The sequence below is a fragment of the Fukomys damarensis genome, unplaced genomic scaffold (genome assembly GCF_012274545.1).
Source record: "Fukomys damarensis isolate Sample0158 unplaced genomic scaffold, DMR_v1.0_HiC HiC_scaffold_19, whole genome shotgun sequence".
In the NCBI taxonomy this organism is placed as follows: Eukaryota; Metazoa; Chordata; class Mammalia; order Rodentia; family Bathyergidae; genus Fukomys; species Fukomys damarensis.
In genome coordinates, this window is record NW_022900931.1 from 40,904,960 (window position 1) to 40,928,608 (window position 23,649).

The following is a 23,649-nucleotide window of genomic DNA, read 5'->3' on the forward strand; positions in this document are numbered from 1 at the left end:
GGGGCGCGAAGTCACCGCTGGGTTTCCGAGCAGAAACGCCCCAGCGCCGCCGGCATGGGCCTCCGCGGCCGAGGCTGCAGGACCTCCGCCTCCGTTGCTGATGGTCCACAAGCACGGGTAGGGGCTGCAAGACACAGGAGGGTGGGGCTGGTGATGCTTTAAGAAAGCAGTGCCCAGACAGGCCCTGTTCCTGCAGAAAAGCAGAGCGAAGTCACCGCTGGGTTTCCGAGCAGAAACGCCCCAGCGCCGCCGGCATGGGCCTCCGCGGCCGAGGCTGCAGGACCTCCGCCTCCGTTGCTGATGGTCCACAAGCACGGGTAGGGGCTGCAAGACACAGGAGGGTGGGGCTGGTGATGCTTTAAGAAAGCAGTGCCCAGACAGGCCCTGTTCCTGCAGAAAAGCAGAGAGAAGCAGCTAGGGACGGCAGGAGAGAGTAAAATTACCCGTCCTGTGACCTGGATTCCGGGGATGGATTTGAAACACAACATTTCACTTCTCTGGAACATCTCCCCTGCAGCCCAGAGTACGAGGCAGGGGCCGGGAATTTGGCTCAGTGGTTCTGCCGCCTGCCTCGCAAGCACAAGGTCAATCCTCCGTACCAAAAATAAAAATAAAATATGCGGCAGTGAAAGGAAGATACTTGACCCATGTGATCTGGGAGCTTGGTGTCTCCCGGGCCCACACAGGTGTAAGAACTGGGACTTTGGTATCAGAAGTCCTAGGTCTGCACAGTCTCTCTCCCTATCTCTAACCATCTCTACCCCTTACTCCTTCTGTGACCTTGGTCAAGTCAGTTCGTATCTGAGTCCGCTTCTTCAAGGTCTGGTGTGATATTTTACAGACCGTGGAGACTGCTGTGAAGGGGAGATAAGAGGGCAAGTCCACAGTTCCCTGCAGGTGGCACTCAGGAAGGGCTGTAATTAATTCTCGCATCCCTGATCTCCACCTGTCAGCTCAGGTCCCTGCCATAGAAGCTGGACCACTTTCTCCTCCTTCTCCGTTTCTGTCGCACTGATTCCCAAACTTGGTGACACACTGGGACCCTTGTGTTTAAAAATAATAGCAGAAGCCTGGGTCACATCCCTTGTGGTTTAACTGGTCTGTCATGCAGCCCGGCTGCATGTTTTAAAGCTTTTCAAGCTTCCCAGCGGATGTTATGTGTGGTGAAGTGTGCACGTCAATGCAGAACCTGTATCCACTGACTCTGGCCGGAACAGAATAGCCGCCAGTGTTGGAAGCTTCGCTGGTCACTGTGATCTGACTTCTTAGCTTCTTCTCTGCCTGGGGCCACACTGCAGGGTAACTGCGTCCCTGTCCAGCGGCAGCACAGCACACACTTGTTTTCCTTTCATGAAGCTCTTAATGGGTGAAACGCGCCAACAAGGGAAACCAGTTAGCAAGGCCACCCTGTTCCGTGTGCGACACAGCGCGAGCTATGCAGTTTCCGGGACCATGGGAACCTGTGGGGATCCCTCCTCTTGGCTCCCTGAGCCGCCCTCTTGCTGCATGCTAAACCGTAAGATGCCCTCCAGAGGAGACTCTCGGACCGTGTCCCCTAGAGACCTCTGCATGCCTCCAGGCTGGCGGGAGAGACGTGAGCTCCTCCTTAACCTACTGTGTGACTTGCGCCTGACGCGAGTCTGTTCCCCAGCCTCAGGGTCCCCCCGCTCGCCCTCTTTCCCACTTCCGACCACAGACAAATTGCTGTTCCTCCCTCAAGTCCCACAGGCCAGGACTGCCCACCAGAAACAGGATGTGAGGCACGAGGGCCGGCCATGTATGCGGGCTTACAATTCCTTGTAGCCGCATTTAGAAAAAGGAAAGAAATGAACCTGATAATATTCTGAGCGACTGAAACTATTCAAAATATTATCGTTTCCATAGGCACTGTCGGTCATGAGAACTGACGCTTTTATTCATTGTTTCACACCGTCCTACGAATCCTGTTTGTGTTGTAGCCCCACGCCTCGCAGTTTGGTTAAACTGCACTTTAGATCTTCGGGAGGGCAGTGGCTGCTTCCGCCACCATAGACAGCTCAGTTCTAGACCGCTGTGAGCTGGCAGCATCGGCAACACTTGAAGTCCTGCTAGAAATGCAGTGGCTCAGGCCCTAGCCCAGACTACGGCCAGCTTCTGGTACACATTAGAGTACAAAAGCACCACTGTCAACCAAAAGCCATCACATTCTCCTACTTTCTCTAGACCTACAAATCACATCATCATCTAATGTCTCTTTGGGTGCCATCTTTAAACTGTGAATCCCTTTTGGACCTTCTCAGAATTCTGCACGTGCATATTGAACATAACAGCTGACATTCCCACGGCAATGACTGCTCACAAAGCATCTTCTCACCATACTATTTCTGGGTTACAGATAAGAAAGCTGGAGCTCAGTAAAGCTAAGAAGATTGTCCAAAGATACAAAGTCAATACGAGGTGGAACTGGGACTCCAGCTCCCACCTGTCAAGCTCCAAAGGGCCTCCTCTCTCCTCTCCACCATGCTGGTGCTGTGATTCCAGGCAGTCAGTGCTAAATGCAGGTCTCTGGTGTGAGAATGATGCCCTGGATCCTACGTGCTACACTCAGCCCTATGGCCGAGGCTGTGAGCCAGGTGCCCAACAGGTGACCTTTTAGACTGAGCCATCCTAGGAAAAGAATGCGCTTGAGTGCCTGGAACTACAGGCAACCTTCAGAACCACCTGTGAGCGGGTCGACGGTGTTGGTCTCACCTGGGCCCTGGATTGATTGGTCCACTGGTGTGGGGCACAGACAGGATGCTGGCGTGAGGAGTGGAGGACAAAGAATTCCAGCTGTCGGGTCCTGAGAACACTTGCAGGTTGTTGCTTGAACTTTCTATCAAGTTCACTTTAGGAAAAATAACAACAGTTCAATGGACAGGACATACAAAACCCTTAAAGGCAGCGACCAACAATCATTATCCAAGGGCAAAATATAACCATGGCTGGTCTATAACCAACAGTTTGTTAGCTCTTTGGGAGGGAAACAGGAAAGAGGAAGGAACTTAGGCTTGTTGATGCCACCCACATGCCAGGCAGAGCTGGCAGTTAACGGTCTTCACAACTTCCCACCTCCAGCTCACACGAGACTCAGGCAAGGAGGATGCTCGCTCCCTGTGACCCATCTGTCTCAGTCCCATCCCATCTTCTTGCCCCTGTGAGAATGGACTGCAACAGTGGCCCCTCAAGCTGGGCTTAAGGGCCACCAGTGTCCAGCTGAGAGTCCTGCAGTCCAGGACTCCATTCCCCCAACGACCCCCAAGTGGATCTAAACACCTCCAGAATGGCATCTTCTCACAGGAAGGATGAGACCACAGAACCTCGCTTGTATTGGGATCTAGGAGCTGAGTTCATAGAAGCAGAAAGTGGAACAGTGGAGGGTGGGCTGGTGGGGGGCTTGGGTCAAAAGACACAAAGACGCAGTTCTGCAGGATGAATAAGTCTAGATGTAGCAAACAGCATGAGGAATATAGTTAGCCATATTGTGCTGCTGAATGAAGTTGTCCTATGGAAGTGGGTTTTCAAGTGCTCTCACCTAAAAGGAAAAGATAATCATATGAGAAGATGGATATGCTTGCTGTAGTAGTAATTTTGATACATAAATAGATGATAGATACATAGATCATGTTGTACACATAAATGGAAGGAAAGGGATAGCATCTTCTATTTCTATGAACCTTCATTTGCATAGAGAGTGCATATAAATAGAAGAAAGAAAAGAAAAGGAAAAAAGGGAAGGGAGAGCAAGGAGGACAGTCCCAGGTACACCCCAGGTGCTGGATTAGAATGCAACCCTGCAGTTCATGTGCTGGAAACCTAATCCCCAGGGACAGTGCTGAGAGGGGACTCTTCAGAGCCCGGTGGTGGGTTAATGACATTTTTGAGGGTGTGGGCACAGGAGTGGATTTCTCACAAAAGGATGAATTCAGCCCCCTCCCCCTCTGCCATCCACAAGATGCCTTCTGCCGTCTTACAACACAGCAAGGAGAGCCTGACCAAAGGCCAGTCCCTCGGTCTTGGACCTTCCTCACCCCCAGAACCGGGATGAAACGGATGACTGCATCCCCAGCGCTCTGTTACAGGGGCACAAAGCGAGCAGAGAGGCCAGGTCACACCTTCCTGCGCCTCCCCAGCCACAGCTCCCGCGTCTTCCAGCTGCCGGCCTCCTCTACACTCTGCTCCCGGGCTCCTCCATCCTCTGTGTCCCTGCTCCCTTCACTGGGACATGCGCTGTCCGTCCGCCTCTCCTGCCCATTTCTTCCTGCCCGTCCCTATCGTCCTTCCAGGCTCAACCTAGATACTGACCCTCAGGGCGGCCTTCTCTGACCCACCAGGCAGATCTAATTGCTCTTTTTCATCCTCACAGCACCCTGGCTTGCGTGTGATCGTGATGATTTCCCAACCTTCATGTGCGTGAGTCACTCGGGGATCTCATTAACGTGCAGACTGTGGACCAGAGTAAAGCCTGAGAGTCGATAGCTCTAACAAGTTCCCAGGTGGTGCTGCAGGTCCGCAGGCCACATCAGAGAACTCACCGCACTACAAGACGATTAATTATACATGTATTTGTGTAGCCCCAAGACCCTCCTGGGAACAAACCACAAGGGGTAATCGAAAAATACAGTGACTGCTGCCACTGAGTGCCATCCAACAGAAAGGCTGTCTTGTAAGAACATCACTGCGTGTCTTCGTCCACTTTATTCACAGATCTGGCACCGTGTGACTTCTGGCTCTTCCCCAAAGTCAAAATGACCATGAGAGGGAACTGTTCTGAATCGATTCAGGACATTGCAATATTGCAGTCAGGACAACACCACTAAAGACACTCCTGAAAGAGGACTTCCAGAACTGCTTCAGAAAGGGCAGAAATGGTGGGAAGAGTGTGTTTGAAGTGAGGGAGTATTGTAACAGGGATTCATGGCAACGTGTCTCTCCCTGTAATCCACTGCTTTTCCCTTTAAACCCACACTGTACTTTCCAATCACCCCTCATACATCTCAATCTCCTCTCTACACAGGTGTGCAGGACAGATGCACGCTGACCATGGAAAAGAGCAGGAAGGAGAGTGAGGTGCCGCTGAGTGGCCTGCCTCAGGTCCACACGTCCTCCCGTCCTGGGGCAGCTGTTGAGGCTACCAGAAGCCGCCAGCTGAGGAGCGCAAGAACAGGTGTCCAGGAGCCCTGAGCAAATGTGGAGTTAGCGGTGTCACAGAGGGAGGAAGGAGGCTGGAATCTAAACAACCCCCACCAAATCCCATGCCATGAACTTTTTACTTTTGTTTTCTTTAGGATTAATCTCTCCATATTAGGACAGGGTCTACATTTTAGGGTATTTGATCACTTCGTCCATGTAGCTCTAACAGATCCTGGTCCTCAGTAATATTCTCTCTTCTTCCTCTTCTTCTTCTTCTTCTTTGTCTTCTTCTCTCTCTCTCCGTCCCTCTCCCTCTTTCCTTCTCCCTCTTTCCCTCTCTCTCTCTCTCCCCGCATTTCTGAGACTGAACCCAGGGCTTCAAGTATAACAGGCAAGTGCTATACCACTGAGCTATACCTCCTATACCACTAGTCTTTCTTTCTTTTTCTTTTTCTTTTTCTTTTTGTCTTAACAAATCTGATAAGCAAGGTCTGAGCATCACAAGACCAAGGAAGACAAGCCAGCAGGAACTGAGAAACAAAGCATGTAAATAATGGCATTAATGTAAAGAGAGCAAACAAAAAACCACAGTGCAGGAGTTACAAGGCTGGGCTACTCCCACCAAATCAAACTAAGACTTAAACATACAACGATGTAGCTCCCAAGACCTTCCCAAGAGTCCTCCAACCCTGGATCCAGCCATGAACAAGAGTAGGAAGCAGCTCTGTGAAAGCAGTGAGTATTTCAGACCCTGTGACTTGTCCACCGGCACAGGGAAGGGCCGTTCCCTAACCTTTAGAAACCGGGATGCTGCATGTTTCACCAAATCACCACAAAACACCGAAACTATTACAAGTAGACCTTCAAACAGCGATACGTAAAATCACAAATAAAACAAAATGGTAACATACACTGTCATGCGTGGACGGTAGATGAAAAGGGTCCTATCTCCAGATACCGCTTTTCACTGGCTGTTTTTTTCTCCCCAGCTCCCAACCCCAGCCCATCCCACGGGTTTCATTAGCAGAGCTGCACACCTGAGGGAGAATGGCTCCTGTGCACATAGGCAGAGGGGTAGGGCACCTGCCGGTGTCCTCGGAGGCCTGAGTAGTGCTCGCAGCCGAGGTGGGTGTGGGGCGCAGGCAGGGGCAGAGGAGCTGCGTACTGGTAGCTGCTGTTTCCCGCTGCGCACACACCATCCGGGTTGGAGAAGATCCAGCCTCCCACTAGGATGGACAGAGAAAAACAGAAAGGCTTCCTCACCGAAGTCAGGTGGACACTTACCTTGCACTGCTGTTTCTTTCGAACGACGCTGACACCCTCCCGCTTAGAAATGACACCACCACCACCAACATCCTGCGGCCCATTTCCTTCCCCATGAGCAGCGACCCGCAGACGGGCAATACGTGGGTCCTAGCAAAGAGTGGGAAGCCTCTTCTGAACACTGGAACAGATAGCGACACGAAATACAGCCTCCACGCCAAAAGTTCACAGAAATGCAAAAGCTCGTGAGGCCGGGGATTTAGCTCAGTGGCTCTGCCGGGCCTGTCTCGCAAGCGCAAGGTCCCAAGTTAGAACTAAGTTACCAAGAAAAAGAAATACAAAAGCTCAGTTGCTTCTGGTTTCGTTCATGTAAAAGTCAGTTCAGGGGACCTGAGATGTATGTGCAACTCACTGAGCCGCAGCCAGCAGGGGCTGTCCACTGTGTCACACAGAAGGAATGAAGGCCCTTCCGTCTCTACCTCTTTCTCTGCCCTAAAATCACAGGCATAGTTCTGGTATTTTGCGGTGATCTCGTGAAACGTGCCGTCTCCCGGTTTCCAACAATTAGGGAACACCCCATCCCGGGTGCCAGTGGACAAGGCAGTTTCAGGATGATCTCTAAAGGCCCAGTCAAGTCGTGGGATCCGAAATACCAGGTGACACTGCCCACCGCCAACTCCCAAATAGGATTCTGGGGGCCACAGAGAAACAGGAAGCTGGCCTCACGCATTTTGACAGCAAGCATTCTGCAGAATATTTTTGGAAACCTACAAAACATCTCATTGGAATTCGCGAAGCTCCTGAACAGAAGACTACTTGGAGAAAGTCTGGGGCAAAGGCAATGCAGACATGCACGTGAAGACTTATAAAGCGGAGGCATGGCCTTCCACCGGATGTCAGCGGAGGTGACAGACGGAGTCGACAGGGCCAGGGCTGCTCCAGAATGGTTCCCTGGACCTCAGCCATGTGGAAATGGAGCTTGGAGTTAGAACCGCTGCCATTGCTTAAACAGGAACTGTACAGAATTCAGGTCACTAAGTGCAGGACCTTTCATTCCCAACAAACCCCTTACTCATCTTGGTTTTCCTACTACTGCTGTATAAACATAGGACCAAAGTGATCCCTGCTGGGTAAGGGACAGCTAAAAGGACAGCCAGGTGCGGTAGTACCCACCTGTAAGCCCAGCACTCTGGGAGGCTGAGACAGGAGGTTCACAAATTCCAGCCCAGCCTGGACAACTTAGCAACTTAGCAAGACTCTGTCTCAAAATTCTTTTTAAAAAAAAATTTTTTTTCTTTAAACACTAGGGATGTTGCTCCCTGAGTTCAATCCCCAGGGCCAAAGAAAAGGATTCCCCAGCATACATTTCCTTAGCTTTTTATGAGATGGCTACTCAGAGAGGCTGCAACACAGGAGTGGCTCAAAAGCTTTCCTTTCTCAGGGGAGATTTGCATGCAGACAAGCTGTCTGAAGTTCCCTTTATGGAGATTTCCACACAACCACTGACGTCACACAGTCTTTGAAGGGCCTTACCTGTGTGACTTCACATGCATAATGGGTCTCCTCTGTCTTAGTATCTTCCCTTGTGTTTCTGTAATCCACATCACAACCTCCCCCAGCAGTGGTAGCCTAGAGCCCCTACTCTTCCTGCCTCTCAAAATGCTATTTTAAGCATCCATCACCTGCGCTGTCTCTGAGTCTCATGGTTCGTGTATGGCTCTTGTGCTGATGCACGTTGACAAACAGGTACATTTGTTTTGTATTACTGTACTATTAGTTTATTTCACAGACTAAGATGATCAAACTTCAAGAGGGAGAACAGAACATTTAAAACTTTCCTACACTGATGAAGAAAATCAAGATCCGAGCATCCAATGGGCAAAACCGGACGAGAGGCCCTGGGACCGTTTCCTTCGCCACACATAATGTCCAAGCCTCAAGAAGCCTGCCGGAAGGACTGCAGAGGAGCTTGGAGAAGCTGTGTCTCTGTGTGCAGCCCTAATCTAAAAAGGGGGGATTTTTATTCTGGGTCACTTTTTTTTTTCCAGTACTAGGATCAAACTCAGCGGAACCACTGAGCTAATTCCCCGGCCCCCAGGTCACTTTAAAAAGTGTTCTTCCAGAGCTGCTCCTCCGTGTGGCTAGTTGGCCATTCCTAGCGTGTTTGGGGAGGGAGGATGTGAAGAATTCCATAGCTGGAATCTTAGCAATAATCTAGAATGCAAATTAATGAGTGCGTCAGATGCCAGGTTCGTTCTGCTACTCTGATGTCGCTGGCCTTGGTTTCCTACTACAGCTCTAGGAAACTCCCACCCCCAGGAGGACTCGCTGAGGGTGGGAACTGCGGGGGACATTAGCTGTACCTTCGGAATCCCCTGCAGCACTCCAGCTCTCCCTGTGGCCTGCCAGGCAACAAAGGCAGAGTCTTCTTACGTGCCAGGCCACAGCCTCCCTAAGGCACTGCCATGGTGACCAATGCCAAAATTCACAAATACTGAGAACAGGGGAAAATCCAGAACAGCCAGTGCGCAGGTGGGAGATAAGCCCAGAATGCACTTTGAGCATGCACTTAGCCTCACTTACATGAAAGCAAGGCTACTTTAATCATTGCCATTTCTGTCTCCGGCCTAAGATGTGTTGGAGCCCTGAAGCCTAGGAACACCTGCTGTCTCTGGGAACTCTGGGAAGGACCTAAGTGTGTCTTAGGTAAAAGAAATAACTTGGGGTCTTGATATGACCTAGGCCCTAAGCAGTCATGAAGGTAAAAAGTCACAATGTGGAGCCCCACACATAGCCCACCTAGGGTCCCCCCAACTCACAGTGAGAATAGGCCACGTGTTGGCCCTCGGCGACAGCCTCCGGAATGTCTTTTAGGTGGTTCCTGAAAACATAATGAAGTTACAGCTTATTGTACAAGTCCAGGATAAAGCACACCCCAAATCTCTTTGGAGACTAATAATGTAGAATAAGAACACCAGAGCCAGGGGTTGGCTCAGTGGTTCTGCTGCCTGCCTTGCAAGTACAAGGGTCTGAGTTCGATCCCCAGTAACAAAAAAACACCAAAAGCCATTTTTCCCAAAGCTACCATCCTTCCCCAGGACTTCCTTGTGCAACTGCTCTGTGAGCTGCAAACTTACTCTTACCCCCAAACCTACACCTATAGCTACCCTTGTTTAGTTTGATCTTATGGCCTTGTGATTACTGCTCCTACCTGACAACATTCAGGCAATAGTAACAACAGCTAAGACTTGCATAGACCCATGGGACACAGTTACATCTGTGACTTGCTAGGTCCACCAATGACTCTGTGAGTGCTATCCCCACTCTGCAGATTAGGAAAGTGGATCTCAGGAAGTAAACTGACTTCTGCAAGCTCAAACAGCTGGGAAATTGCACAGTTAGTACTCAAACTCAGGACGTCTCATTCAAAGCTCTGAATTCCTGTTATATCATTCTGCTATCATTTTGACTCTAGACTCTGTCATCTTACTTATGCATTTGTCCCTTGGGGTTGTTATCTAAAAAGTTATAAGTATAATTATAACAATGCTCTTCATCTCATCTATATATTTTTGTGATGGTACCAGGACCTTATGCTTGTGAGGCAGCTGTGGCGCCACTGAGCTAAATCATCAGCCCTCATTTATATTTATTAAAAAACTGAACAGGACAGATTCCTGTGAAAAATCATTATAAACATCTGTCTATTAATTAACAGCCTTTAAGACAAAAAAGAAAGATCAGATAGTTATAAAAATAAGTGAAAAGGCCGGGCGTGGTGGCACATGCCTGTAATCCCAGAATTTGGGAGGCTGAGGCAGGAGGATCACTGTGAGTTGGAGACCAGCCTGGGCTACATAGTGAGTTCCAGGTCAGTCTCAACTAATAGTGTGACCCTGTCTCAAAAAAAAACAAAAAAAAAAAGTGAAAAGATTCAAAATTCAGGCCAAAAAACTCTGAACATTACAAAAGTAGTCATATTTACACTCTAGGACTTGTCAATAGAAAAGCCAACAATAAGCACCAGCATCTTTCATCTTGTTCTAGAATATAGAAAAGAAAGCTAGAGATGTCAGGTCATTGACCCAAAATGGTAGAATTGCCATCTATTCCCCCAGAAGTCTCTGCTTTTCTCCCAGAAGTCTCTGCTGCTCTCACCCTTGGAAAATAGGAACCTCCTGCCATTACTCACCTTTTCAAGGCTAAGTGTTGTTTTTAAAAGACCCAGAACTTATTAAAACCATATTACTCAGAAGTAACAGGGAAAGGTCAGAGTTGATTCTTAAAAGTCTAAATCATTTTTAATGTGGTTGCGCTACTTTCAAACATCTGTAGAAAAACAAGACTGACACAATTTGCCAGCTACATGTTCTGAACCACTGTTATTGGGAATAATTACTTGGTTGAATTTTGTTGATTCTGTTGAACACTGAATTGAATCCTGAGACAGATTTCTATTAAAAGTAATGCAAGCAACACTAGTCTAGTTCTTTTCAGGCTGATCATAAATTTCACACTTCAGAGGTCAGTGCATAAGATTTTCCTGAAATTTCTCTACTCACCTTTCCTTGGCATCCAAGAAGGCCTTGGCAAAAGGGTTGTACTTGATTTTGAGAGCTGTGATCTTGCATTTGCAAAGACAAGAAGTGTTAGCAAACTGGAACACGTATGAGCAAACAGAACCTTCCATCTTCATCTGCGAATTTCTGTAAAATAGGGTACTCCCTCTTTCCTTTTTTTAAAATTTCTCCCCATGTCGCTTCACCTACTCTTGTACTAAATCAATAGTGCACTGTCTCCAGCAAAGGATATTATTTTATTATGGATCATGGTGAAAATGCTAAGTGGCAGCCAGGCAGGTGGCACGTCTGTAATCTCGTACTCAGGAGGCTGAGGCAGGAGGATTACAGCAAGTTGGAGCCCAGCCTGGGCTACACGGTTAGTTCAAGGTCAGTCTGAACTACAAAGAGAGACCCTGTCTCAAAAAACCAGAAAGTGCTAAGTGGCATGTAAGTGAGCAAAGAATTGGCAAAGCATTAAAAACAAGCCTGTGCAAACCTGGCATTGAGCTTTTATTCGCTTTTCAATTTTTCAACAGTCACCAAGCACCAACTACGTTTTCTTTTCTTGTCACTTGGGACACAACAGAAAGCAGTAGAGTCGTGAGCCCATCCCAGACGGAGAGTGCAGTCTGGTATTGATTCTCTCGCTCTTAAATAATCACCCACTGGACCATTCATCCAAAAAACAAATCATCACCCCTAGGAACTCTCACTGTCTGGCTCTGTTAGCCTTCATTTCTCATCAGCACTACCTGACATGGACAGAGACTGAGACAGGGTTGGAGACTGAGGTGGACACAGAATAGTTTCCCTCTGCCCTCAGTGGGATGAGGACACCTGGAGGTCAGGGTTCATCGTTTCCACCCAATGCTGTCTTCCCAGCATCCGGAACAACATCGAACAAATATGTTGAATAAATAAATATTAAACAAATATTTATGTCAGCAAGATCCTGAGGTCTGTTCGTACTTCCATGCTACTAGTCTTTTTGAGTAAACGTATATTACCTTTACATTTTTTTATGTTGAATCAAAAAGAATCCAAGGCTCCCCAGGTGCTCCTGATGATCAGCAGGCCTGGAAATACCCTGAAGATGTGAATGGATCCAAACCAGTTCACTGGGGGGTAATGGGGATTGAACCCAGGGAATTCACACTGAGCTTGCCCCCCAACTCTTTTTATGCTTTATTTTGAGAAAGGGTCTTGCTTAGTTGCCCAGGCTGGGCATAAACTTGAGATCCCCCTGCCTCAGCCTCAGCCTGAATTTCTGACTACTTAGCCACAGTGTTAAGTTACAGAGCAGGAAAAGACACAACCGTGCTCAGAAATTAACAAACAAGACTCGTCACATCATAAACCCCAAACAAGGGTACACATTGGCATCAATGTCCAAGACTAGCTTCCAAAGCAAGAGGGAATAGGTGCTACCCACCCCAGATTCACCCAGCTCTGTGCGGGCCACGGGCCCTTTGGGCCCCCATAGATTCCCGAGCTTTAATAGAAATTGAGAGTTTTAGTAAATGTACATTTGTGTCTTATCGACACCAGAGAAGCATGTACTGGCCATCTGCTATATTCGCGTCCCTGGGGGTCCAAAGAATAGGTCCACACTTGGCCCCGGGCTCTTGAGGGAGGCTGTGATGCCCTGGCTCCATCCTCACTGCGGGGGAGGGTTCTGCACACTGAACCCAGGACTCATCATGCTAGGTGAGCATCAGTTACATCCCCAGCCTTTTTCTAATTTTTGCTTCTTTTGGGCTGGGGATTTAGCTCAGTGGTTGTGCAGCCTGCCTTGCAAGCACAAGATTCCGAGTCCAATCCCCGATACCAAAAAATAAAATGAAATTTTTCTCTTCTTTTGTCAGTCTCACTAAGTTGTCCAGCTTGGCCTTGAACTTGGGATCCTCCTGCCTCAGCCTCCCGATTAACTGGGATTACAGGCCTGCACTGCCACACACAATGCTGATCCTCATTCTACCTTGCTCTCTGGCCAGGGGGTGAGTGGTTTCACACCTGTCCTGAGGTGCTGCCTCGCCATAGGCCCAGAACCAAAACTATGGGCCAAAATAAACCTTTTCTCTTCCTGAGTTGACTACACCAGGCCTTGGTGAGAGCGATATAAAGCTGATGAACATACGGGTCTGCGGCAAACCAGAAGAGGGAGGAGAGTACAGCTCTCCCATTATGGAACTTCGCTGCTGAGAGTGTCTGAGTGCTGGAAAATGGAGCTTTCACCCGCGCTTGCTCATGGCAGGAAAGGATCCCATGCCCCTTCTGAACACTCTCCCGGCGGCACACACGCACGCGCGCGCGCGCACACACACACACACACACACACACACACACACACCTACCTCCTCGTTCTGATAGGCAGTCACGGCTATGAACTGGGTTTCCGGGAAGGAGCAGTTCATTACCATGCGGTGGGCCCCTCCCACGCGCACTATGTGGACCTGGGGTTCGTATTTATGCAGAGAATTCAGCATTATCTGTTGAAGAGGGGAAAGAAGGTGCAGAGAAGCCACGCCGAGCCCGCAGTGCGGCAGGTGACGCACTCGCCAGCACCTGCGCTGAGCTCCCACCCACCCGTCAGGGACACACATGGCTGAGGTCCTCGTCCTGGGTCACTTGCGCTGCCTCCGCCCCACTGAGGAAGAAAGGAGGCCTGTTTTCCAGAGGTGAACGGAGCACTGAGGCTAACGCAGGGGTTGTGCGGGCCGTCAGAGAGGAGGTGTTCTGAAGTGCTCTGTGTCCTGCCCTCTATTTTCTTCCTCCTGTTTTCGTTAGACCGCACGTGCTGTCGCATATGAAAGATAGCAACTCAAAATGGTGGCCGTGCTTCTCTGATGACTGAAATATCTGACCCTGCCTGGTCAGGCACTGTCCGCTCTTTGTGATTCACAGGAAAGGCTATTGGACGTCTCCTGCTGTGAAGTCTGGCAGGGAGTAACAATTTACTTTTCAATTTCTGGTTTTAATGAAGAACTACTAGAACCTGTGGGAGTCACAGGCCCCCCGGGGAATTCCTTGCCTCTCCTAAGAAAAGAGACTTCTGCTGGGGATGGTGGCGCATGCCTGTAATCCCAGCACTCGGGAGGCTGAGGCAGGAGGATCGCTGTGAGTTCGAGACCAGCCTGGGCTACATAGTGAGTTCCAGGTCAGTGTCAACTACATAGTGAGACCCTGTGTCAAAAACAAACAAACAAAAAAGAAAAGAGACTCCTGCTGCCTGACAGTTAAGCATGGAGAGACCAGAGAAGGCCTAAGACTGGGGCAAAGGGCGCCACGAAGCCAAATGTGTGGGACAGAGAACAGAATCAAGGCCTCTCAGCCATGTCTCTGATTCCCCCAGCACAGTCTCCATTTTCTAAGGAAAATAACAACCTGGACGGGAGACTAGTATCCACAGCCCTACCACAGAAACCAGGAGGAAAAAGCCCTAACTCATGTTTACTGTAATTGGGGACCTTTAATAAAACCTTCCTTATTTAAGGTTTGTTTGGATTCTTTTTTTTTTTTTCTGAAAAACCAAAGCTGATTCAAAATTCTATTGATAATTATCATAATGCCCAAGCGGAGGAAGTAATTATTTCATTTAGGAGCCGCTTTTTATTAAGGTAGTTGTCTACTGCCAACATGCCACTTACACCAGAAAAGGGGAGAGACAATAACAAAACCCTGGTACCCACAAACATTTCCCTCCTGGGGCCGGGTAAAAAGCACACAAGACAAAACTATGAAAAGAGGCCTGATGATTAAGTCAACAACTGCTCTCTCTCTTTCTCTTCACATCAGGAAGTCCATTAAAAACTGAAAGCATCAATTAAGAGCTGTTTATTCCTGTTTACATTTGGACTCGGGGGAATAATTGGCTTCTGTGGGAGAAGAGGTTGGTGAGGACCCCTCTAATTGCCTAAATGCACCCTTGATATTTCTTGATTGGCGCGGTGGGGAGGTGGCACATACCTGCCCACCTCCGTTCAGCTTGTTGGTCAGCTTCACTTTGCTGAAGGAGATGGGAGCCTTCATCCAATGGGCCCCAAAGTTGGGGGAGTCGGGGTGGATGTAGACGCAGCTGTGGCTGGAGACCTCCGGCTTGCCCGCGGGCACCCACTCCCCATTGACGTACTTCCAGCGGTGACTGTCCGTAGGGACGAAGTCCAGCAGGAGGGAGTACATGGCGTTGGGGTCCAGTCCGGTGACACTAATTTTCAGGACGGGGAACATCCGTCTGAAAGAAAAGTCAGAGACTCAGCATCCAGAAGGATGATCGAGCATCTCCTCTCCTGGCCGGTGGGTCAGCTCTCAGGAGAGTTTCCACGGAGCCCATCTACAGGGCCGGTCCCAGGTCTCCCCCGGGCCACTCAGACAGAGCCAGCGGAACTAGCTCTTCTTTGAGCATTCTGTGGGAATTCGGGTCCAAGAAACACACTTTGAGACAGACAGATCTGGACTCATTGGTCCTCTTCCACCCTCCAGAACAGCACCAATAAATTCCTGGCACAAACGTTTGGAGCAGTTTTCCAGATAGCTGGCTTCTGGTTCTGGAGCAATTCTATCAGCCCAGAAAGAAAACTGACAGCCGGAAGCAGTCACTCTTGACATCCTACCTAGAGTACTTCCAGAAAGCAAAGCAGAGGAAAGTGGTTCCTGCCAGCCAGGCAGGAGAGAGGACATGAAGCCGATGTCCTGTGCACTTTCAGCTTCCAAAGCCACTCGGAAGGTGAGGCAGCAGCACAGAAGCAGGGCTGGCCAGCTGAGGGGTGGGAGTACAATGGCAATGCACCGACACTTACAGAGCACTTTCTGGGTGCCAGGCAACAGCATTTTACAAGAATCAACTCACTGCCGGGCGTGGTGGTGCACACCTGTAATCCCAGCACTCGGGAGGCTGAGGCAGGAGGATCGCTGTGAGTTCGAGACCAGCCTGGGCTACATAGTGAGTTCCAGGTCAGTCTCAATTACATAGTGAGACCCTGTCTCAAAAAAAAAAAAAAAGAATCAACTCAACTGAGTTCTTTCAACAACTTTATGAAACTGTCTCCATGTGGTTTAAATTCATGTATGTGAATGAAATGAAATTTCTAGGGGGGAGATTGCACCTGATGATTCATTTCAAATCCGAGTCTTGGCTAGGAACTTCACCCCTGTCCTTTACAGACAGGACTGGGTCTTCACACGATCTGAAGAGGGGACCCTCCCTTAGGGAGGCTGTGACTACGACGCGAAATCTTCCCCTTGTATTTCTTTCATGCTTTCTTCAACAGAAGGATTTTTCTCTGCTGCATATTTTACCATTTTCAATTATTTTAATAATGCTAGCCAAGTGTAGACAACAGAAAGCCCATCTGCTACCACAAATGTGGCCATCAGAAACTGTCATGGGGATCGATCACATAGGGACATCCTGGCAGTCACGTGCCTGGCTTGTTTCTAGGAGGTGCACAGATAAACAGTCTGTCTAAAGGGTTAAAAAGCTTACTTTGCTTTTATTTTACTTTACTGTATAAAAACACCAATGCGACGTGTGTGTAATTTTCATTTATCACAATAAGTTTAAAAGCATCAAAATTTTTCCCAGTAAAAATGGGTAGTACGTACGAATTTTTGAAAAGGAAGGAAGGAAGCTATAGAAATACGCTTGTTCTCTGTGCACTAAGCTGCCAGCCTGAAAATACGACTACTCGAAATGACATTGAGGCCGGGGTCTTCATGACGCAAAACGCTGGCAGATTTCATGCAGTTCTGACTTTGGATCTAAGAGGAGGCTTAATGCAAGATAGTTTTCCTAATGATAGGTGCTTATTCTCAGCGAGGACTGGGCGTAAGTCACGCCTCATTTGATCTTACTTCCTCCAGAGGGAGCCAGTTTCTTTACGCCCATTTCACAGATGCGGGCACAGAGACTCAGGAAGAAGAGCATGTGCCGGCTTACTCAGCCCTCGCGCCTCCTCTTCTGTTACAGTCACAATTTTTTTTTTTTTTTTTTTGGTACCAGGGATTGAACTCGGGTTCTTGCACTTGCAAGGCAGGCCGCCGAACCGCTGAGCTAAATCCCCGGCCCCACAATATTTATTTTAACATTCTCTTTTTTGACACTTCTACAAAGTTATTATAGTTGGGCCACAGTGGGGAAAAAAAAAAGTCTCCTCCATGTTTTTCCAAATCCTCAATACCTAACTGGAGATTCATTTACTCACTTGAGGAACGATTTTTAATGCCTGCTCTATGCCAGAAACTGTTCTATGATGACCAAAACAATCACAAGTCCAGGGTCTTCTTGCCCATGATGCCTGTATTCTTACAGAGAAATCTGACAATGAAAATGTAAATGAATTGTTATTGCTAATGTATAAGATAGTGTGTGTGTGTGTGTGTGTGTGTGTGTGTGTGTGTCTTCACACTAAGCTACAACCCCAGCCCTTTTTATTTTTTATTTTGAGACAGGATCTCACTAAGTCACTAAGTTGCTCAGGCTGGTCTCAAAGTTTCGATCCTCCTGTCTCAGCCTCCCCCCCAGCTAGGATTATAGGTGTGCACCACCATGCCCAGCTTATAAAATCGTTTTCAGTTTGCAAAAGTACAAGAACTCTTCTGTCAGGAATCGAAACTGGTGATGTCACAGAGAGAGTAGGGGTGAGGAGCTCTGTGAGCAGCTCTGAAGAGATGAAAGTCGGGTAACACTGGAGCTCAGACCTAAATAAGAAGAAATTTCCTGCAAGCTGCCCCACGAGCTGCGCTTGCATGCAAAGGAACAGCACACACAGCGGCCTGGGGGTGGAGAAGCCAGGTCTGCAGATAAACTGAGCGGATGAAGGAATCACTCACGCACGCATCTGTCCCCTTCCGGTAGGTGGGGACCCTCCCCTCCCTCGGCTCTGTCCCCTGCACCCCAAATCCCCCAAGGACGCAGCCAGACTTCAACCCAGGATAAGAAAGCATGTGATGGCATCTCTTCCTTCATTCTGCACACGGAGCTCTACTTTGCTTTTTGTTTATTTGTTGCAGTATTGGGGATCAAACCCAGAGCTTTTATTTACCATGGGCTTCACTCCCAGCCCTTTTTTATTTTTCATTTTGAGTCGGGGTCTCATTAAGTCATTAAATTGCCCAGGCTGGGCTCAAATCTGTGATCCTTCTGCCTCAGTCTGCCAAGAATTGGGGTTACAGGTGTGCTCCACTATACCCTGCACAATCCTAAGTGCGTTAAAGAAGCCATAATACGGCCAGGGATTTATCTCAGTGCTGCTGCCACCTGCCGCAAAAGCACAAGTCCTGAGTTCAATCCCTAGTCCATGATCACATGAAAAGATGTTCAACATCACTAGCACCAAAAAGACACACAAAAGTGCAGTGAGTACCACTTCACAGCGTGCAGGACGGCTAGGAGAGAAAAGCCAGATGATAAAAAGTGTTGGCAGGACGTAAAGACATTAGCGTCCTCAAACCTTACTGGTGTAGAAATGTAAAACAGTGTGGTCTCCCTGGAAAACAACCTGACAGTTCCGTACCTTTTCAAACAGAGTACTAACCATGCAATTCCACTCCTAAACAGGTGCATAGGAAAAATGAAAACATAGGCCCATACAAAAACTTGTACACTGCCAAACATAGTAGCCGCTGCTTATAATCCTAGCTCTCTGAGAGGCTGAGGCAGGAGGATCACAAATTCAAGCCTCCCATGGGCAATTTAATGACACAACAAGACCCTGTCTCCAAATAAAAAATAAAAAGAGCTAGGATGTAGCTCAGTGTGCAAGCCCTGGGTTCAGTCCCCAGTGCCACAAATACACACACATGTGTGCATACACACACAAATGTTTGTAACAGCATCATTCATCGCAGTCAAGGGGTAGGGGGCCGGGGATTTAGCTCAGTGGTGCTGCTGCCTGCTTCACAAGCCCAAGGTCCAGAGTTCGATCCCAGTACCAAAAAAATAAAAAGAGGTAGAAAAACTCGAAGGTCCATAAACTGATAGATGGATATAAAATCCATCTGGTGGAATAATATTCAACCACAAAAAGGGAATGCAGTACTTACACATGCCCCAACATGGGTGAATCTGGAAAATATTATGTCAAGTTCACATATTTATGATTCCACTGACACGGAATGAGCGGAAAAGGTAAAGCTATGGAGGCAGGAAGTAGGTGAGACGTGCTGGGGAGGGGAGAACACGGTGAAAGGGGGCGGAGTTCCTTCGTGGGGTAATGGAAACACTCTAAAATTAATCACGGAGATGGGAGCACAAATCTGGGAAGACCCCAAACGCCACCGACTCGTGATGTGATGCAAGTTATATCACAGCGATCCTCTTTCTTTTCTTTTTGGTACCAGGGATCGAACTCAGGTCCTTGCGCTTATAAAGCAGGCAGGAGAACCACTGAGCTAACTAAATCCCTGGTCCTACAGTGATGCTATTAATAAAAGCAACAAAGCCAGAGTGCTCTCTTGGAAGAAGTCGTACCTGAAAAATGGTAGAAAGATTACTGGCTGCATGTTCTTCGGTAGTCCGTTTGCCAAGGACTTTTTAAATTATTCTAGTTTTCTTAATCACTACATGAATGAACTAAGAGATGCCATGAACTTTTTAACGTTCACTATGCCAGTAAAGAATAAGTAAAGGCCCGTGAGCTTGACGGAGGTCTTGTAACCAGACAAGCCTCACAGCCAAGTTCACCTCCTCCCACCCCACCTCCCCTCTGTCCCGTCGCACAGTCACCTTGATGTATTATCTAAGGACAATTTATCTATTTACCTATGGTCACCACTCAGGACCAGGCTTGAGCAGAATTGCATTTTTCAAGCTGATTTTTCTCTATTTCCCCCTCCAAGGTGTAGCTAATCACAGAGAAGCCAAAAGTTTCTTTGAAAAGTTCAGCAACTACAGATCAGTCCCTCATTCAGTTTCCTTTAAGCCATCCTTGAAGGAAAGACTCACTCAGAGAGAAACAAGGTAGGAGGAGGCCAGGGATAAGGAGGGAGAGAGAAGGAAAATCGGGAAGAGAAATGGTTCCTTCCCAAAGAGGTACCTCGGAAAAATCACCGTGGCTGGGTTTTAAGCTTGGTTTGCTCTGAGGCTAACGGTCCAGTTTTTATTTCAGCGACAGGACCTCGAGAGCCAGCTCTGCTGGACAAACCCATGAGAAGTGAGGTAGGCAGGGAGGAAGAGGACAGAGATGGAGCAGATTTTGTAGGCAGAGGAAGAGCACAAGGATAAAAGCAAAATTCAGGAAGTTTCACTTGTAAACAACTCCACTTCCCAAGAAAAGTACAGCGTCATCAAAGATTAACTGGAACTTTCAGAGTTAAGGGGAAGGTAGGTATAAAGGAAGTGTACGGTAAATATTTTAAATGTATTACGGTAAAAGACACACTGCCACAAATCCTCCTCAACATCCTCACCCTTGCTTTGAACGCGCTTATCCCACCATCCTTGCCACTTTCTGAAGCGGTTCTGGGATTCTCTTTCGTGAGTGTCTTTATTAGGGGTGAGAAAAAAACACAGTGAATGCCGTCAGGGGCCACCCGGCGGAATGGCGGGCTTTTAACGCAAGACATTGTGTCCTCGTCCACTTCTCACTAGATCTGGCACCAAGACTTCTTCTTCTTCCCCAAAGTCAAGCTTATCACGAAAGGCCAATTGTTTTGTTGTTTCAGGGTATCAAGGCAGCCAGCGATAGTGCCATGAAAGGCACGGGAAAGAGGAACAAGGGAGTGGGGAGAAGGGAGGGAGGAAAGGAAAGAAGAACAAAGAGACACAAAAGTTGTATAAATCAAGAAGGGAAAAGGGTCGAAAGGAGGGGGGAGGGATGGGGAAAGAGAATTAAGATATTTGACGAACAGGTACAAATTCCCCATGACGAATATGACCAAGATGGCTGACCAAAAAAGTAAGGTAAACATGTACCAATAAAAAAAGTTGTTTAAACTTAAGTTAAAAAAGAGGGGAAGGAAACGCTAAGCAGGTGCATAATCCCAGCTACTTGGGAGGCTAAGGCAGGAACACTGCAGACAGCGCAGGCAGTAGAGAGAGACCTAATCTCAAGAGTAGAGAAAAGGGAGGTGCCCGGAGAGGAGGCAGGAAGAAAGCAACGGAGGGAGGGAGGGAGAAAAAGAGGGAGGAGGAAGGACAGGAGAAGGAAACGGAAGGGGCCAAGGCCCCATCAGGATCCCCGTCTTGGAGCAAAACAGGGAATTTTCCAGCGAAAATCTTCTCTTCGTTGCTGCTAACCAATGTCAGAGTTCACATGAAATTATTTTAAACATGAAGAATTTTAAGCATGTGGAGATTTTTTATTTAAGTGAGAAAAGACAAAAAACACCTTTTAAGTAGTAAATGTGCTTTCTGATATAATTTACTATTAAATTGGGTTCAGAACACATTGGAAACTGTTTTGTTTTTTTTCCTTGTTGAAATGGATGAGCTGTATTTTAAATTGGTGATTTTATTTATTTCATCATAATACACAGCCACTTTGACAGCCAAAAAGACAGCATCAGACTAGGCATTAGCATAACTTCTAAGTACAAAAAAAAAAGAAACAAAAGTCGCCAGGAGTGGTGGCGCATGCCTATAATCCTAGCACTGGTAGGGGGGGAGGCTGAGGCAGGAGGATTGCTGTGAGTTTGAGACCAGCCTGGGCTGCATAGTGAGTTCCAGGGCAGTCTCAACTACATAGTGAGACCTTATCTCAAAAAAAAAAAAAAAGAAAAGAAACAAAAGCTTACCTATACACCGACATAATAAAGTTTTTACAACTGTATCATCCCTCATCTTTGAAAGAAAAGAAATTAAATCCAATTAAACTTAGCAACTTAGCAAGACCCCCATCTCAAAAGGGGCAGGGGCTGGAGATGTGGCTAAGTTACAAAGGCTGTGGATTCAATCCCCAGCAAGGCAAAAAGAAAGAATTGGGGTAATTCCTTGAAGTTACAAACATGCTTTAGGACCAGAATTTACCTCAGCCACACAGTGTCTGCCTGGCAAATGCAAATCCCTGAGTTTGATTTCCAGTATAAAAAAAAAAAAAAGCTTTATATTTCTTCCTACCAAAGGGGCAACACATGATGTGTAAATATGGATCAAGAGGAATGAACAAGCATAACTGCAATTGTATAAGTTATACGCAATAAATTTCCTCCATGCCATAAGTAGGGGACCTGTTTAGAAAGAAAAACGTAAATATCGGGCGAGGCTGAGCATCCTGCTACCAGTGTAGTCGCAAGGTATCAAAATGCCCTTATTTCATGTACAGCTTTCATGGATGAGGTACTTCAGCGTCATTGGACAGCTCTCAAGTTGGTAATTCTCCCAGATGGGCAAGGAATAGTTCATTTCCTGTACTGTGCTCTATTCAAAAATAGAGAGCCACAACATCAGGAAGAGGAGCATTTTCCCCAGCGTCAAAAGCTCACACAAATTCAGCTGGTCGCAACTTTCTCTCTTAGCAAAATTTCCCTCACTTTGAGAGTCTCCAGGAGGGTCCTGCCCAAACTCACCCTGCAGGGAATGTCCTTAGTGTTTTGGACTTAGGTTCCCACGTGAACCAAAAGCGAGGCGAGCATCAGCCAAACACTGGGAGCCAGCGAGGCCCAGCTGGGGGCAGTGAGATTTTCTTTCAAAATATCTGCAACTCCTCCAGGAAGCAAAAGCTGCCTTCTAATATTACCTGGACAACCAATTAGCAGGCTAGACCTAATAGAATCTGAGAAATGTCAAGAGCTCAGTTTCCATTCATCCCTAATTTGTCGCAGAAAGGAAAAAAAGAAGGCAACTTCTCCCCTCTGGGGTGGTAGATTGTGAATTCATTCCCTGTTCCTGCAACAACGGCTCTCACTTCGTCACAGACACGATCGCAAGTGAACACGCGCCCCAAACACACACTGGAAACACAGATGGGGGTGAGAGGCAATGAGATGAAATCTGCCCTTTTGCCCCCAGTATTCAACGAGTCAAAAATTCCTGGCAGCACTGCAGAGGAAACCATCCAGTTCCCAAACAGAATGGACATTCCCAATGACCTGAGTGTCGGGGATGGAGCGTGAGTCCGCTCCAGGGTAGCCCGTCGGTCAAAAATCAGGATTATTTGCTGACACTGGAGTGCATTTCCCCAACCCGTGGGGCATGCGCCCCCTTTACAGTAATTTCCCAGACTTTCTCCACTCCGAATGCACGTAAGACAGGTGGCTCCATCTTCCACTTCCCTGGGGATCTCAGAGAATTAATTAAGTTGGCCTGGGGACAGCCACGGGAGCCGGTCCTCCTGCTCGTTTAATCAGACCCGGCCGCCCCTGTGAAGAGCGGCAGCCTCTTCAGCATTCAAGGGGCCTCGCCTCCCTTGCCGCGCTGGGCCAGCCCGGCCAGGGCAGCAGATAAACTCACCTGCCATTCTTGGTCACGATCATCTCATTCGTGACTTCCTTGAATCTCTGCCACAGGGGTGCATCCTCCAGGGCGATCTGGAGTTGCTTCTCCGTGGGGTCGCCTTTTTCCCTCCCGGCCTGCAGCTCACTTTCCACCACATGGAGCAGGCGAGACTCGGTGCCTTCGCTGGCCTTGTGTGTGCCCAGCTCGCTCATGGCCGCGGGCCCCTCGCAAACTTTGCTTGGGGTCGTCACCCACCTTGCCTGCTTCGAGCTCCTTCCTTCTCTCACCTGCCTGCCTCCCACA

At 48.1% G+C, this 23,649-nt stretch overlaps 1 protein-coding gene across 1 annotated transcript in view; it reads right to left on the minus strand.

Annotated features, from left to right (window-relative positions):
- Tbx19 (T-box transcription factor 19) overlaps nucleotides 1–23,558 on the minus strand; it is a 24,506-nt gene extending 948 nt beyond the window's left edge. Inside the window, exons 1-9 of the mRNA XM_010633968.2 lie at nucleotides 23,362–23,558; nucleotides 14,943–15,207; nucleotides 13,331–13,465; nucleotides 10,977–11,038; nucleotides 9,234–9,295; nucleotides 6,189–6,377; nucleotides 2,731–2,866; nucleotides 206–324; nucleotides 8–74 (exon numbers count right to left, since the gene is read on the minus strand). Coding sequence (XP_010632270.1) covers nucleotides 8–74; nucleotides 206–324; nucleotides 2,731–2,866; nucleotides 6,189–6,377; nucleotides 9,234–9,295; nucleotides 10,977–11,038; nucleotides 13,331–13,465; nucleotides 14,943–15,207; nucleotides 23,362–23,558 — 1,232 coding nt within the window. The remainder of the gene's footprint in view (nucleotides 1–7; nucleotides 75–205; nucleotides 325–2,730; nucleotides 2,867–6,188; nucleotides 6,378–9,233; nucleotides 9,296–10,976; nucleotides 11,039–13,330; nucleotides 13,466–14,942; nucleotides 15,208–23,361) is intronic.
- Between the last annotated feature and the right edge of the window lie 91 nt (nucleotides 23,559–23,649).